We start from the raw sequence: 15489 nt of genomic DNA on the forward strand, positions 1-15489 counted from the left end.
GATGTCACGCATGTTTTTAGGCTACATTTGTTTTCACATACAGCAAACACGAAGCATAGAAAAACAGTGTTCCAGCCAATAACGGACAAGAAGGATTTGGGGGGGGGGGGGGGATTAGTGCGCAGAAGGGAGAGGGAGGGGACAGGATGAGGAGGTATGTACTTCTAATATCAACAAGAGGTATCTTCACCCAACATCGCTTAGAGCACCCTTTTAAAATATACTTAAAAGTAAAACTATGCAGAATGGCCCACCTCAGATTAACATATTGGATTATGATTATTGATGCATTAATATGTAGGCTACAAAAATAAAGTGGCAGAAATTGGAATTAAGCAGTAAAGTACATAAAGTGCAAGTACCTCAAAATTTTGCTCAAGTACAGTACTCGCGTAAATGTACTAAATTGCTTTTTATTACTGATTTAAGAAGTGTATTTCAATTTTGAATGCAGGACGTTTGCTTGTAGCAGAGCATTTCTTCACTGTGTATACCACTGCAAGAACACACCTAATCACATGCAAAGAAGAAATGCATCTTCATTATTTAAAGTGCAATAATTAATACAGTTTACTGTGGTTAGACTCAAATGTGGAGAATCCACTCATCCAGAACATCCTTTATCCATCATCTACTGGAAACACATGCAGAAACCTCCTTTACAGTAAAGTGACTTTGAGGCAAACCTTCACTGATGGTTTTATTCATACTAATGATGCCACCCTCAGTTATTCCGCCTGCAGCTGGGGAAGCTTTTTCAGAAAAATGGAGGCCCTGCTGAGCTAAGAAGCTGTAATTTCAGAGCCTGCAAATACTTCACAGGAAATGATTGTGGTAAACCAAGGAAATGACAGACTCTCCAGTGCTCCTCTAGCTCTCTGCTCTGTATATACAGCAAGCTGAAGCCCTCTGCTGCTGTTGTTGGCTGCAGGTATTACACATTCCCTCGCCGATGACCTTTCACTGTTTGTTCACTCAACAGACAGGTGAGCAGCTGACGTTTTGATTGCTGCTGCTCTTGTATATCATTGCTTAATTTCCATCCCAGCAGTCTCAGCACCTGTTAGCTGTTTCTCGGCTGACTAGACAGTATCTCATCGGGGAGCGTGGAGACAGCTGCTTCAGGGGATTCAGCAAAATGCAACTTCAGCTCGCCATCTCTGCAGCACCTTGCATAGTTTTGGTCAAGCAAAGACTGCAATTTATGAGATGTTTGGCCCGCTGCCCCTGGTGACAAAACACACACACACACACACACACACACACACACAGAAGCCCAAGACTGTGTGTTCTGGCCCGAGTTGATGTGTTTGAGCTGCCAGGACTAAAATAACTCATTGATTTACCAATCTTTCCCAATGGTCTCACGCATTAATCAGCCATAAGCTGTTTTTCTCACATGTTTAGAGCTGCTCTATGTCCTGAGAAGTAAAAGTACTCATTATGCAGAATAGCCCATTTAACAATAATATAACCTGCATAATATTACTGGATTCATAGTTATTGATTAATTCATTTGTAGATCACTTTAAAGGTGCATTAAAACATGGAGCTAATTCTAATTGAAATCTAAATCTGTTACTTTAAAATATTTTTTTCTCAACTTCACTGCTTCTGTCATGCTCTCTCTCTCTGCAGAGCAGATTAGCAGACAATATGTCTGAAAAAGACTTGTAAAATGGACCTGACATCTCCTGATTTACCATGTCTGCCTGCAGTTTGTGTTAATGGGAACCCTCTTTTAAAGTCATTGCAAATTCCTTTCTTTCTCATCTCCCCGGAGAGCTCAAAGTGGGATGCAGTGAATAATAAAGGCTGTTGGATTGCTTGTAAGTGCCAGCCTGTGTGAGCTTGAAGGATTTTTAATGAGATTTTCTGATTGGGAGCTGGAGTCTCACTGTGGTCACCTCTTTGTCACACATCAATCTATCTATATAGCAGCTTTTTCTCCACAGGGAAAGACTATATTTCACTCAGGTTATAATGAAAAATGGGCATGTGAACAACCAGGCTGTTTATATTTGTATCCTACAGCCAGTTTCTGTAGTTCCACACACCCAGCCTCTTTGTCCTCAAGAGGCTTCTGTACATTTATCAATTCACCACACTTTGAACCAGATCGGGTCACTCTGAAAAACATGTTTCTCACGGTCCAGAGAACAAACAGTATGTACAGTCCTTTACTTGCCCTTCATTATTCTCTGCGTGTCCTATCAAATGTTCCGCGAGGAAAGTGAAGAATTATTTGGCACAGGCACTTTATCCAGCTGCCATCTTTAACTGACCCTCTTCCCAAGATTGGAGGGTACAGCTATGATCCGATCTGACTAGATCAGAAACATCCCACAGGCGTGTGATGAGTGATTGAGTTTGACAAGACGTTGGGCTACCACAGTTACAGAAAAACCCTAAGACCTGCAATGATATTGTATTTGAAAACTGCTGAGTCATACTTTGGATGAATGAAATCTTGTAAATTCTGTTTCTTTGCACTGAAGTTTCTTAGCACCCAAATTTCAACATAACTCAATGTCCCCTTGTTAGAAGCATTTTTGTTTTTTTGCCAGAGCCTAAAACGGTCTTTATTGCTCAAATGCAAATCCAAAATGATCAGTTTTGCCGAGCTTTTAGCTGCATCTCATGTTCTTCATCCGACTCTGGTTAACGTTTCTAAACATTTCCTAAAATATGTCGTCTGGTTGGCCTACAGAATCTGACCTTTCCTAACATCCAAGCCAAGCTCACAATTTTGTGCATTAAAGTAAAACTAATCACTAATAACACCTTCCTCTTTAACTATAACAAAAATCTTAAGTCTGATAAATTAAAGGACACAGTCGCATGTTTAAGAACAATCCTTTACTCTGTGGAGAGCTCCACACACAAACACACACTTCGACATTAACATGATTTACAAAGAGATTTACTGTCCCACCCAGCAGTGAGACACATCTATGACACTCTACAGTTGTAAAAATGAAAAACACAGGATATCCCATAAGGTGCTTCATAATATGCGACAGGAATGTTGTGAAGACTGCCTATCCTCCTACAGAGACACCAATACTGCATCTACAAATATATTCATACCATAATACCATAATATAAAACAATCTACACAAAAATAGAGCAAATATTTACAGAACAGACTTTTTACAACATCCAAAACGTAAAGATGAAGAGCAATATATATACTGTAAATATATATATTTATGCTAGATTAATGTACACATGGAGTCTGTGGTGAAATATACTGGTTGGAAATCACAAGTTGGCCAGTTGCAGCAGCTGCTCTTTGAACTGCTGAGCGTGATGTGAGAGATCCGTGACTCTGTCCACCATCTCCTGGATGGCAGCTGTGTTCGGGTAGTTCAGGGCGGCCGTTTTGGTGGCAGCCACCACCGTCTTCAACATGTCACACAACACGTTACTGGAGTTCATCACCCTGTTGGCCACATCAGGCGCCGCGGCCTGCCTGGACAGAGTGTCTCCGATGAAGACCAGTTTGTGGGCGCTGAGGATGACGAACTTGCTGTGCGCCACGAAGATGCGAGGAGGCTGCCCGGCGCTGACGCAGCCGAAGAAGGCGTCCACGGCGCTGAGGAGCGTAACAAAGTGCTGCTCGCACTGCTCTGAGTAGAAGCCGAGCAGCTGGCGGTCCCGAGCGCACACGTGGGTGGTGCAAGACTCCGAGGGGGAGGCAGAGGTTTTGTCCGAGTGGGAAATCCACTGTGTGACGTCGTTCTCCACCGGTTTGATCACATCCTGCTCCAGCTTCTTGAACTGATTGATCTGTGAAGGGCAACAGGATTGAGATTATTGTCCGAGCTCGCTTAGCAACGTGTACAGCGGTGATAGAAGTACTCAGATATTTTACTGAAGTGAAAGTAGCAATTATACAGTGTAGAAATACTGTTACTGTTGTTGTAAAAGTCCAGCAAACAAAACTTTACGGAAGCAAAAAGTACTTAAAGTACCAAAAATAAAAGCTGTCTACATGGCTAATGAAAGTGAATATTCCACTAATATTCCCAATATATATTTATTTATTTTTTTCAAATTTTTCCAGCAGCGGTGGACTTGTTAAACCATGCAAACACAGCCTCCATCTTTCATTCCTTCAACCAGCTTCTTGAAAAGTTGGCGTAGTGATGTGTGCTCATATCCAAAAACCTGTTGATATCCAAGTCTTTGATAATGTGTAAAAGTAGCTGTGTTTCTCCTTATTGGGTCTGCTGCCTTGCAAACTGTTGGCTGGTTGGTTTGTGTACAGCAACCATAGCAACGCATAGAGCTGACCATAAACAGGCAAGAGGCTGTACATTGTGGTAAAAACCCTGATTGAGGCGCATATTCCAAGTGCACTGTGTACATGTCCAAAGAACGCCTCTAACACCTGAATAATACCGGAAAAAATCGGAAAATGCTATGTTCAGAAAAAGTTCTTATTCAGAATATCTAATCAGAATATGCTGTTTACGTGACCTGTATCACATTAGGAATATTGTCATATTCGGTATTATAGTGGAATATTGTTGTACATGTAAACATACTCATTGTCTGAAAAACAAAGCGAGAGGCTCACCTGTTCCTGGCCCAGCTGGACTTGACTCTGCTTAATAATGTCTTCTTTGTCCAACAGCTCCTTCTGCTGACGTTCAAAGTCTTCTTTGCCCTGCGGAGCAAGCGGAGTAGATGAGAAGAGGCATTCAAAGGTACTCACACAGCCCGGCTTTGACCTTTCTATACGTCCTTAATGAACTAGACTGCTATATCGTCAGTGGACATAAAGAATATAAAGGAATGACACTTAAACAGAAGAATTGAAAATCGCAGGACATTTGCTACACAAAATCTTTGGTATAAAGGCTATATTTATAGAATATGTCAAATTGACATGATTTTACAGAAACGAGACAGGCTGTATACTAATATAAAGGATTTACCCATTTCTAAACTTCTAGTTTTAGTATAAAAATGGCATTCTGGTTGACAAAAAAGGCCCAAATGGACCATGGGTAAAATAAAAAGATAAGCTGACTGAGGCATCTTACAATATTCGGGTTTGGGAAATTGCCGGGTGACGGGTCAAGCCACAAAATAGTCCAAAATTTCCAGTTGAGGGATGAGACTTTGAGAATCAATGGGCTAAAAGCAACGCTTGCTTGCTTGGCGGCACATAAAGTTCTCATATTTAAACAAAACACTTCAAACTCAACACTTTTTCTCACTCTGAGGATTTACCTGCAGATGTACATAATCGTAGTCTTCCATCCAGCTTTTCACACACTTCTCGCTGTTGTTCATGTTGTCTTTGTCTTGGCTGGAGGGCACGGGGAAGGGTTTGGTCGGGCCTCCGTAGTTGTCGTTATCAGAGGAGGGGGAGGTGAGCGGATGGATCATGTTCTCATCAGGTGTGCTCCCGGTAGAGAGAGATCCGTTCATGTGCGTCCGCCTGAACAGCAGCTCAGCACTGCTGCCTATGGTGGACGCCAGCTGCTTGGTGTCATCGGGAACCGTCCTGGACACCATGACGAAGCGTTCCAAGTCTTCACTCTTGTTGTGGTGCTTGCCAGAGGACGCTAGGGCGTTCAGAGCCCAGCTGCAGTTCTCCAGGACTTGGTAGATCTGCAGGAGGATGTGCTGTGAGTCCTCCAGGCGTCCCAGCTGCCGCCTCAGCTTACTGTGCAGGCTGGAGTCTGATAGAGCTGTGGCGTTCGCTGCAGCCCCTCTACCAAACACAACAAAGTCCCCCAGGGCAGCCCGGACCCTGTCTAGCACTGTGCGGACGTCATTAGCATGCCGCTCCATGAAGGGGAAAGTCCTCCAGTGAGGGGAAGCTGCCATAGACTGTAAAGCCCCGACTGAGGCCTCTGCGGCCTGCTGCAGGCGGTGCAACCTCTGCACAGCAGTGTCCACATCTAGAGCCAGGCGGCCCTCAGAGCTGGAGCCCGTGGAGGACGACGAGGTGGACATGCTGCTGCGTGTGCTGCCGGTGCTGGAGATCGACAGGCGGTTCACGCCGTCTGTCACGTCTGCTACTGCACGAGCATCCTGAGCGGGGATGTCGTATATGCCTTTGCTTCTGTCTCTGTCGGCGAGCGAGGGTCTGTGCTGGGAGGGCTGCATGCCCCGGGGGATGTCATATATGTCCCTCTGGGACCCTGCCCCTAAATGAAGGGCGGGTGGAGGCACGTCGTAAATGCCTTCATTGGCGTTGGTATTTGGGTGTTGGTGATGAGTAGGAGGCTCCACGCTAGGAGGGAAATCATAATGTGACTGGGGACTCTGTGTGGGTTTGGGGAGGGCAGTTGGCGGTACGTCATAGATTCCTTCCTGCTTGTGATTGAAAGGCTGCGGGAAGTCGTAGTTTCCCTCTTGCAGGGCCGGGTTGGTCCTGCAGGGAGGCACCGAGTAGACCTGCAGGAGAAGACAACCATTAGTTTTACATTAGTGCAAATTCAAAATCATGGAGCACAATCACAGTTTGTTTTATTTGTGTTATGCACACACAAGTGCCCAGCCCACGTGGACTTAAAAGACATAAAAAAAATGGTGTTGACATACATTGCAAACAAAAATCCTCCGTCCCGAGCTTTACAATAAAAAATCTGCTACATTAAATGTTGCCTTTCGAAAACACAACTCAAGTTTCTTCTAGTTATTCATCAAGAGAATTAGCCCCCTGACTTTATATTGAAACCATAACTTTCTAATTTATAACTGTAGACTGTAAAAGAGAGAAGAGACCAGGGCTATTTCTCATAGCGTAATCGTCTGAACTTCATAGATAGTGAAATATGCATGACTTATTTAGACTTTTTAGTCTGACTTTGAATTTAATTATTTAAAATACAATGAGGTACCGCTCCACTCCATGTTATAATCTCTCCTGTCATTCAGTCTCTGTGTTACTTTCTCAGTATTTACTTGTAGAAAGCAATTAGGTAGAAACCCACACCATCATTGTCCAGGAGAAAATCTACCAGGGGAAATCGGGTTTCTTCAATCCCTCAGGAAATGTTTACATGGCATTTAAGAAATCAGCTTGCTGGAAGAAGTCTTCTGTAAACACACTGAATGTTGGGGGGTTTTCAATGGATAAAGGCTATCCGCAGATACCATAGAACCTCAGTTTATGCTTTGATCCCTTCCTCTAATGTGGAATAACATAAAGCTTTAATCTCCCACTAACTTGACTGAGCAGAGAATGTGACGTGTTTGGCACAGAGCATGATGGGAGCGCAGTGGGTGAATAAAAAACGTGATTTCCATCAGCCTTGAAATGCACTCTTTACAGCTAGACAAGCCTGGCCAAAACTTTGATTAAGAACGACGCAAATAACAGGTCCCAGCATATTTCAGGTTATTGCAAACAAACGGATGGCTCTCTGCCTGGTCGGGTCTGGAAGTCTGGAATCTTAGGGGGTTTGGAAAGAGAAGAGTTTTGTACTTGACGTTTTTGAGTTCAGACACAGAACTACTCATGAAGTTTTTGGTTAACTCTCTTGGCAGGCAAAGCTTTCATTTAGTGCCGCCGCAAGAATGTCTTAAATATGACATTTGACATATTAATCATTTACAGGAACTGTATCAAAAAATAACTGAAGCAGCCACCACTTCCCCAAATCAAACTTTATTTGACTGAAATTAGTGCAACGTCTGACTCATCATCGTGGTCTCTTACCCCTTGTGAAGAGGGAGGGATGTCGTAAACGCCTTGTGTCCTGAGGTCCATTTGAGACGGAGGAACATCATAAACTCCTTGGTTTCTAGCACCAGGATACATCTGACCAGGTGGAACATCGTACACCTGAAACATGAACAGAAAGTAAAATCAACGCCAAATAAGGGTTTACCTACAGTATGGGATGGGTTCTAAGCACATCGCTTGGAATTAAGTAAGTTGCAGCCTTTTATTTTGTAGAAGCTCCACTTTTTTTGCTTTAAATAATGCAACGTGCCATAAAACTACAGGATTTCTCAGCAATAAAAAGGCTGAGTATCCTTCTGAGAAAAATACAAACCTCCTGCTGCATTTGCCTCAAACTATTCCTCCAGTGCTGTCTACTGACATTATTATTTGTTAGAATTTATTTTTTCAAAACTATTACTGATTTGATGAAAAACACAGGATCCATTTAAGCTTTAACAAAGTAAGGAACCTAACCAGTGTTTTTGCATGCTATACACCTTGTGATTTTAGATGCATTTTTCCTACCATAGCCTTAATTTCTGTTTGGTAGGAATGTAATTTGGATTATTTTTTAAACTCTTGCAATATGTTTTGAGTTATGCAATCCCCCACAGTGAACCTTAAATAGGCATTAATTAAATAATAATTAAACTAAAATAAGAATGTTAAAACATGGGAAAACACTGGTATAATCCATTTGAAATGAAGAAAATTTGATTTCATAGGCAGTTTGTTTATTTTATTGTTTTGTTTTACAAGAGACACGTACCCCCTGTGATCTACTGGGTGGGACATCATAGAGGTCCTGCTGGTTGTGCTGGCCTGGGCTGAAGGTGTAGGACTGTCCCACTCTGGTCGGGGTCACCACCTGTCCAGTCACAGCAGGGGGAGAAAAAAACAATCAGAACGACTGACTTAGAAAAAAACACACACACACACACACACACACGGGGAACAGCAGTGCTCAAGACAAATAACAAACACAATCCTCCTGCCACCCAGCTCTCAGGTTTTGGGGCATGGGACAAAAGTAACAAAACTTAAACAGGGCTTTAACCGGTAATATTCTTCATTATTGATTATTTATTTAAGTGACTGATTACTGGTTTTGTCACTAAAATAACATCTGATGACAGAAAATGGCCATCACAATTTCCCGGAGCCCAAAGTGAACTCCCGTTTTGTCCGACCGAACAGTCCAAAAGCCAAAAATATTCAATTTACAACAATATAAAGCAACAAATCCTGACACATTATAAAGGGCAAGAGCTCACTGTGAATACGGAACTTGAAACTGGTGGCTTATAGTCCAGCCAAGGGAACAAAGGGGGATTGTCACAATCCTGCAGTTAAACTAATAAAAACTGAAGAAAACCTCAAACTAAATGTCGTTCAGTTGAGCGATAAAAGGAGTAAAAGTAAAACTTCAGCAGCACAGTGAAGGACTTCATCTGAATGTTTTTATGATTAAAAGGGGACCTGAGAACAGTTTTCTCGTAGTAGTGGCTGGATTGTGAGCATTCAGACCTGGTGAAGTAATCATTGGGTCATTGGTATTGATGAACAACCTGTAGGATTTAACAGACCTTTGAAATATTAACACTGTGGTGCAGACAGGCTTTAGAATAACGGGGTGATTACTGCTTGGAAAAAAACCTGAAAACAAACACATACTGCCCATGACATTTCTGCCCCGTGAAATTTTATTACCACATTTTCCCTACTCTTTCCCGTCAGTGACTCATCAGTGCCTCCACACCTCCTCTTCCCAGTTTTTCCACCCCCTCCCCCAGCGCCATCGTCCCCCTAAAAGCAGACCTCCTTGCTGTGTCAGACAGACGGAGGAATGCTAGGAATGTCCTTCCCTGAGCCCAGTGCTCCTTTTTTGCCCCCACGCACCACCACAGCCACACTGGGTTCATTAATAGGGCTCGGATAGAGAAACTATGCTCATGGCTTCCTGGCAGAAGGGAAAGTCTCCAGAGAGGTGAAGACTTAAATCCCAGTATCCACTCATGACCCGCCAGGCAGCAGAGTTAATATCCTAATACAATTTCTGGTACATTCATCGGAGCATGAGCAGTAGGAGCTGCAACATCAGCCAGCTCAGAACAGGATTAATGTTTCTGAGGAAGCAGCAGCAGCGATGGAGAGGAGGAGAAGGAGGGTGGAGGGTTTGCAAAAGAGATTTATGAAAAAAGGTAACCGAGGTGGAAAGTGAGGGGAATGGAAAATGAAAGTACGTCGCCTAGTATGGAAAGGAATGCCATTCATCTGATCCGGAGTCTGACTAACAGTAGTCCATATGGTTCTCATAAGTCCAATCGGAACAAAGCCATAGTGATTTAAGTTCTTCATTGTTGGCATTCCTGTCCGTGCATACATCATCCCAACAGGGCCTGTGGGGTCAGAGCTGGAACATACACCGTTGGCTTTAAAACATGTCTGAAATAAACCAGCGGAGAAATAAATAGCCCCGCTGCCATGGGCTCTTCTCACGCACTGTTGCTCGCACACTTAAGGCTCTAAAACTGGAAAAATATGTTTTATCTACTTTTATAGTGCGTACAGTGCAGTGATATATACCAAGTTATTGTCCTATGTTCATGGATGTAGCATCTGGCTGTATCGCACTATGAATGTTCATTATTGGTGGGAAAACCATCTTCTGATCCTTATTACTACCGAAAGTGTGACAGTCCAACAGGAAAAAACTTATTATATTAATGCTTTGATCTGGAGGATAATCATAGGCTATGTTTTTGGAACTACAATTTCCACATTTTAGGGGGTTTAGGGGATGGAAAGAGGAAGTATCATGTTGACATTGAGTCAGTTAATTACAGTAGCTTGAGCCCGGCTTTCTTTAAAGCCTGTATTTCTTTACATTTTAGCAAATTATTACCATTAAGATACAAAATTACATATTAGCAGTTCCTGTTTGTGGTATACTCATAGATGTACAGTCCGCTATCACTGACTTAAAAAACGTGTTGATTCTCAGGCAGGTTCTGGACTTATAACAGGCGTCCTATATTGATTGTCTTTAGCAGATTTAGGTGTGTTTATTTACAGTGGACATTGGAGCTAATGATCCCTGGGGACTGTAAGTCACACGGAATATAAACCTATGTCTGTGTTTTTTCAGATTTGACTTTTGTCACAATTGACAATTGTGAGAAACATTTCTGCAATCTGGATAACTTATAATTGCTTTTAAGTACCTTAGTTTCTTTAGTTTTATTTGCAAGGCTTGTGAGCTGTGATACCCGCTTGTACATTTTTATCTTCATTGTTTTGCAAGATAAAATGTGTTTATATTTAAAAAGAAAAGTCTGTGAAAACCAGAGCATGTGAGACGCAGCAGATAGAAAGCTAGCGGTTCACCAAATGACGCTTGGTAAAAGGTCACATTAGCCCGGCTGTTGTCCCTGCGGGTTTTAGCCCGTGTGCTGATGATAATGGGGATGTCTGGACTCAGCTGTCACATGCAGATGGCAGCTAGGTGTCTGCCAAAGACCTCAATGACCTTTTCCACAGGTACATGTCACTGCTTTGAGCAGCACTTGTCCCATCAGTGGCTCCTCTCAGCTGCTGCCAGATGGACACTGCTCATTTATTTTCCCATCTCCGCCCTCTGTTTACTGTTGCTCTGGGGCCGCTCGGCGCAGCTATAATTGCTGGTGGGTAAATATTTACCGCATCCAGTGAGGTTGGCGCTTGCATGGCACCGGCAGCCCTTTTCAGAGAGCGATGACATCATGAAGAGCCTGGGTGACTGAGCAAACATTTGTTCCCACTCAGGTGATAAGACTCTTAGGATTCCTTCATGGAGGAGGCAGAGCAAACTAAAGAGGGATCAGGTTTAAACTAGCGCCCTGAGGAGCCAAATAGATGCCTTGTTAACACTCCTACGTTGTTCTGGTGAGTGACTCATGCCTCATTCAGCAATATTGTGTTTACTTAGCATCCTTACAGGCTCAGGTTTTGGCACTTAGGACCTTGACGCTTTACTTCAGAGTCATAATGTCCACAACTACCTCATCAGTTTGTTATAGGCAGTCCTCAATCTTACGTACTGATGGGCAGTGCGTCACATAGAAAACATTTAGTTTAGGATTCCTGTGTCAAATAACTGATTTTAAAATACATCTGTTTGTTAATAAAGCTCTGAATGGTTAAAAGGACAAAATATATTTCCGTCCAGACTGTCTTTAAGTCAAAACTAAACTTGAAGAAGCAGCATTTTTTTTTTGTTGCAACGCATATGAGCAACAAACATTCATTCTATTTTAAATCCATTTTTTATCTTTTTTTTTTAAATCCTATTTCTTTCTTTTTATAGCGTATTAAGTTTCCTTTTATCTTGTCAATGCCTTTTTTATGTAAAGCACTTGTTGAAAGGTGCAATAAAAATACGGCTTTATAGCTCTGGTCATCGGTTTGACAGTTTATAGGTGGTTCTGCCTGTATGTGCCATATTAAAATAAGACATAAACCTACTTAGAAAACAAAAAATGGAAAAAAGTGAAGAAATACACGGTACAAATAGCGTGTGTGTGTGTGTGTGTGTGTGTGTGTGTGTGTGTGTGTGATAAAGTAATTAATCATGTCACACCTTTTCATTGGTTACATACACCTGCAGCCGACCACTTCCCCCCCGCTCATGTGCCCGCTGACACAAATCAACAAGCCTAACGAGGCTTTTCACCAAAGGTTAGCTTATAAAAGACAATGACAATAATGACATTGCATCCAAAGTGGCACTTTATTTAATTTATTCCATCCGTCTCCATATTCACACCTCTTTGTCTCCTTTTTTGTACCCTTATCCATCCGGATGCTGACGCTCAACCTCCAGCTGATTTCTACCTTTAGCTCTGTCAGCACAGGTTATCCTTTTGAAGGAGTGGCTTTCAAGTCATTCAAGAGCACCAATCAAACAATGCTGTCACTCCTCTATGAGTTAAGAGTGGTATTTCGTAAATGACCGCATCTCCTAAAATGTAGGGTGTTTCTGCTCTGGTGTAACCTGCCCTTCTCTGCTTTGCTGAATCACAGTACAACAATGTCTGTCGCAGTGTTGTGGACCAGAACTGCTCAATAATGTTCCTGCACCAGCCTATTAAAGTGTCAAACTAATTAATGCAGGTAATTAACTCGTGAATCCTGTGAGGCTTTCAGCTGTCTCTGTAACACGTCCAAGTGGCTAAACCCAAACAGACAGTGGGCTTAATGAGGAGCATTAAATAGAGAACACTGATTTTAGCACTAAAAGGATCATCGTTCATCCTCTCTGATCAAAGCGGCTTCTTAATCCGGTGGCATGATTATCTGAGACGAACTAATGTTGAAAGATGTGTCTGACATTTGGGTGTTTACTTTCTAAGAAAATGTCACAAGACAGTCCTAAGAAAATAAGAGGATAATGGGAAATGAGAAATGTAATTAATGAAAGCAAAAATGTATCAAATGATAGCATAAACCAATAGAGAACACTGAGTCTACAGCCATGCTAGCAGCTCTGTGAGGCTGTACTCAGGCACATGAGAATGCTTGCTACCATCCAAACATAATGTTTTCCATCTTAGTTTGGCATGTTAACATGCTAACATTTGTTAATAAGCACTAAAGTACAGCTGAGGCTGATGGGAATGTTAGTTTTGCAGGTATTTAGGAACCAAGTATTGGACGCATTGACGTTTTGATGGTGCTAAAGGGAAAGTCAGGGAATCGGCAACGTTACTGCAATTCATCCTAAAGGGGAACATGAATGTCTGAGCCAAATTTCATGGCAATCCATCCATTGGTTGTTGAGATATTTTAGTCTGAATTAAAGTGGTGGACCGACCAAAGAAGGCCAAAGTTCCACTTACTTTGGCTTTTAAATTTGAATATTTACTGATTTTTCTTTGTCTTCTTTGATGTGAAATTTAAAATGTAAACTTAAGTAGTTGCCATCTCCATGGCTGAAATATAACTTTTAGCAAAGCTCCCTCTTCTGCTACTTCATCCCATTCTGTCCTTTAAAACTTTCATGGGGGGAAAGTCATTTCAGAACGCACACACCGCAGAGCAGATTAATTTTGGTACAACTGATTTATGACCTCACCCCTCTGGTCAAACCTCATGGGCCAGAGATTTATCACAACTGTGACAATGGCAAGCAGACAGGCGTCTGAAGGAGCCGGCTTGCTCCAGGAAGAAATAACTCACTTATCTGGTGTTGAGCTTGCCATGCGCATGATTAGGCCAAAAAATATGTCCCAGGCAAACGAAGAAGCCATTCATTTCACGTAACCTGGTTACTCCCACAAGGGGACTTTTATCAAGGTAGATGGCACACCCTGACATCCATAACCGACTATTGGAGCACTTCCTTGAGTTGTGTGGGAGTTCATTAATCCTTTTGTTGCACGCCTACCTCTTTATAGCACCAAGGAGTAGATTGGATCTATGGGTATGACACAGTAAATGGAGGAGAGGCCCATACAAGGAGCAGACCTCAGGAAGTCAGGAATGAAAAGGCCGTCTGGTAAGAGAAGATAAGAAGCTAGGCGTAGATCTTTGAACTCTGAACCCAACCCATCTTTGAACACTGTGACCTCAGCGACTGAGTCACAGGAAACTGAGGAGAAACTGACGGCGTGAAACAAACGCACCTTTCAGCGCCAAAGAAAAAAGAGGAAATCAAGAGCAGCAGACTCAGATGTGAAACAGGCCTTGAAGAGCAGATTGATAAAAGACGGTACAAAGCTTGTCCATGTGTGGAGGCTCTGTGTGGCGGAGAGCTCCAGGCATCTGTCCCACATGGCCCCAGCTCAGAGGCCTATGAAGGGGGGGGGGGGCAGCTCAACCTCCCAAGGACACCCAAGGACAAGGGGGCAGCATGAAACCAAACAGCCAAAGTTCCAGAGAGCCCCAAAACCTCAGTGTGCCTTTATATACCAGAGCCCCACACCACATGAATACAAAACATCCAGTCGCCAATCTGGATTTGCACTGCGGGGTTCGCATGCAAACCCAAGGAGAGCGCATGCATGCATGACTACACTCGTATGGTGAAGGACATGCAGAAACCATTCCCTACGGGAGGCTTTAGAGTAACATGAGAGGGGATTATTAGTCTCGGAAGCCTGCATCAGTCTCCATAATCATTTGGAGAAACAAGTGAGTGTCACCTGACAACAAGAAAATGGTTGTTTTCCCATCAGCTCCTAGCCCAGTTACACTGCATGCAGCCTGAGTCAACACTCACTCGGTCATCAATACTGCTGCACAAAGACAAGCAGTAGTAAACAAGACTGAGTTTAGTGGTTTCAGGAGCAAAGGTCAGGGTTTGGATTTCACGTCAACAACATATATCTCCACGATAGTGTGAGGCAGTATTACTTGGAGCCACTGTAGTTTTTTGGATACTTCTTTCTTTACAATATATTTGTATTATGGCCATCAGCTTTACTTACTAGCTTTTTGTCCACTACTGAACCAACCAATTACTGAATATTAGCCGATGCTGCTATGGTGGAGAAGCTTTGCAAAAGCTTTCTCATTGCAAAACACATCAGCACAGTTTCAAACTTCACCAACTCTTCTCCGACATCCCATACTTATGCCCAGATGTTTTCAGCTACCATTAAGATTAGAGAGGATTGCATTTGTTCCCAAAAAACAATACTTTTTCATTAACTTCAATTAAAAGATGGATGTGTTGAGGACAACTCGACTTAGAAGAGGTTGAAAAAGTAAAATGCAAGTTCTGTGTTGAAAAATAGAGAGTCAGGCTGTTTACG

The 15489-nt window shown here is 42.6% G+C and overlaps 1 protein-coding gene across 1 annotated transcript in view; it reads right to left on the minus strand.

Moving 5' to 3' along the window:
- Positions 1-2840: 2840 nt before the first annotated feature.
- Positions 2841-15489, minus strand: part of nedd9 (neural precursor cell expressed, developmentally down-regulated 9) — a 28029-nt gene continuing 15380 nt past the window's right edge. The window contains exons 3-7 of the mRNA XM_034891781.1: positions 8466-8564; positions 7688-7813; positions 5245-6420; positions 4586-4675; positions 2841-3792 (exon numbers count right to left, since the gene is read on the minus strand). Of these exons, the coding sequence (XP_034747672.1) occupies positions 3265-3792; positions 4586-4675; positions 5245-6420; positions 7688-7813; positions 8466-8564 (2019 nt within the window). The 3' untranslated portion in view covers positions 2841-3264. The remainder of the gene's footprint in view (positions 3793-4585; positions 4676-5244; positions 6421-7687; positions 7814-8465; positions 8565-15489) is intronic.

Source organism: Etheostoma cragini, chromosome 14 (genome assembly GCF_013103735.1).
Source record: "Etheostoma cragini isolate CJK2018 chromosome 14, CSU_Ecrag_1.0, whole genome shotgun sequence".
In the NCBI taxonomy this organism is placed as follows: Eukaryota; Metazoa; Chordata; class Actinopteri; order Perciformes; family Percidae; genus Etheostoma; species Etheostoma cragini.